Raw genomic sequence first — 1,124 nt, 5'->3', positions numbered from 1 at the left:
GGTGTGATGACCCGTGTGCCTCGGGGCGGAGCAGTCACCCGTCTTGAGGGGCTTGGTAAAAAAAAAAAAAAATCCCCGGGGCATGTCCCTGCTCTGCATTCCCTGCGCAAGCTCACCCTGGCCTCACTCTTCACTCTTCCCCGCAGGATGGCTCTCTGCTGGCCTCACCCTTTCTCAAAGGCTTCCTGGCAGGCTACCTGATAGCCAAACTTCGCTTCTCGGCCGTCCTGGGATTCATGGTTGGGACCTGCACCGGGATATACGCCGCTCAGAACTACGCTATCCCCGACGTTGAAAAGACAGTCCGGGACTATTTCAGTTCACTGAGAAAAGGTCGGGACTAGCAAGGAGCCCTTTGGCAGCGGTGACTGTAGGAATGGTACTCCTTAGTTAGCAGGCACAGAAGATTCCTAGGGCTTTAAGAGGCACATCACGTACACCATTCTTTTCCACTGGAAAAGGGCTTTCCACCACATCATTGCAAGACATCAGCGGGTCTGGTTATGGGGTATTTATTAGAGCATCGTGACAGCGGTGATCACTCCACTAACCCACAGTAGCTTGGAAGCATCGGTAGCCAACGGTTTGCCAGCTGCCTTTTCCCCTCACCTCTCTCCCCATGCCCCTGTGGACTGAAAGGCTGCCTGTGACATGTCATCACGCTTACCACTCATACGCCCTTCTGCCGAGTGGAACGCTTTGCCCTAGGAGCATGTTTTGTGTGGCTTCCTGGGGAGGCTTGTAGTTCTCTTCCTAACGAAAGACAAAACTATTTTCTTCCACTGCATCAGAAATGTAGCAGGTAACATCCTGTTTTAATCAGGCTCATTAAATTCATGCTATTTGGTCTCTTCTTGAATGTTTTAGGGTGCGAGTCTGTCTGGCCTGTCTGCACTGATAGCAGCTCGCCCGTGCTGGCTACTGCCTGAAAATGGTGATATTTGGTAATGCTGCTGGCTCTGCAAACCGGGTGCTCCGCAGGGGGCTGTGGGGACTGATGCTGGTCTTGTCTGTAGCCATATACGGCTCTCATGCTCCCCTCCTGACCCTGTGCAAGGTGGACGGGATGATCCCATTCAGCTCCGCATCCGTTGTGGTTCTTGTCGAGCTGACGAAACTGGGGT

The 1,124-nt window shown here is 53.1% G+C and overlaps 1 protein-coding gene across 1 annotated transcript in view; it reads left to right on the top strand.

Moving 5' to 3' along the window:
- Nucleotides 1-931: 931 nt before the first annotated feature.
- Nucleotides 932-1,124, top strand: part of SLC35A4 (solute carrier family 35, member A4) — a 967-nt gene continuing 774 nt past the window's right edge. Inside the window, 1 exon segment of the mRNA XM_009575814.1 lies at nt 932-1,124. This exon segment is cut by the window's right edge and continues 14 nt beyond it. Coding sequence (XP_009574109.1) covers nt 932-1,124 — 193 coding nt within the window.

This window comes from Fulmarus glacialis, unplaced genomic scaffold (assembly GCF_000690835.1).
Source record: "Fulmarus glacialis isolate BGI_N327 unplaced genomic scaffold, ASM69083v1 scaffold26264, whole genome shotgun sequence".
Taxonomy (NCBI): Eukaryota; Metazoa; Chordata; class Aves; order Procellariiformes; family Procellariidae; genus Fulmarus; species Fulmarus glacialis.
The sequence above is the reverse complement of the archived record's forward strand: the minus strand, read 5'-3'. Positions and strand labels throughout refer to the sequence as shown.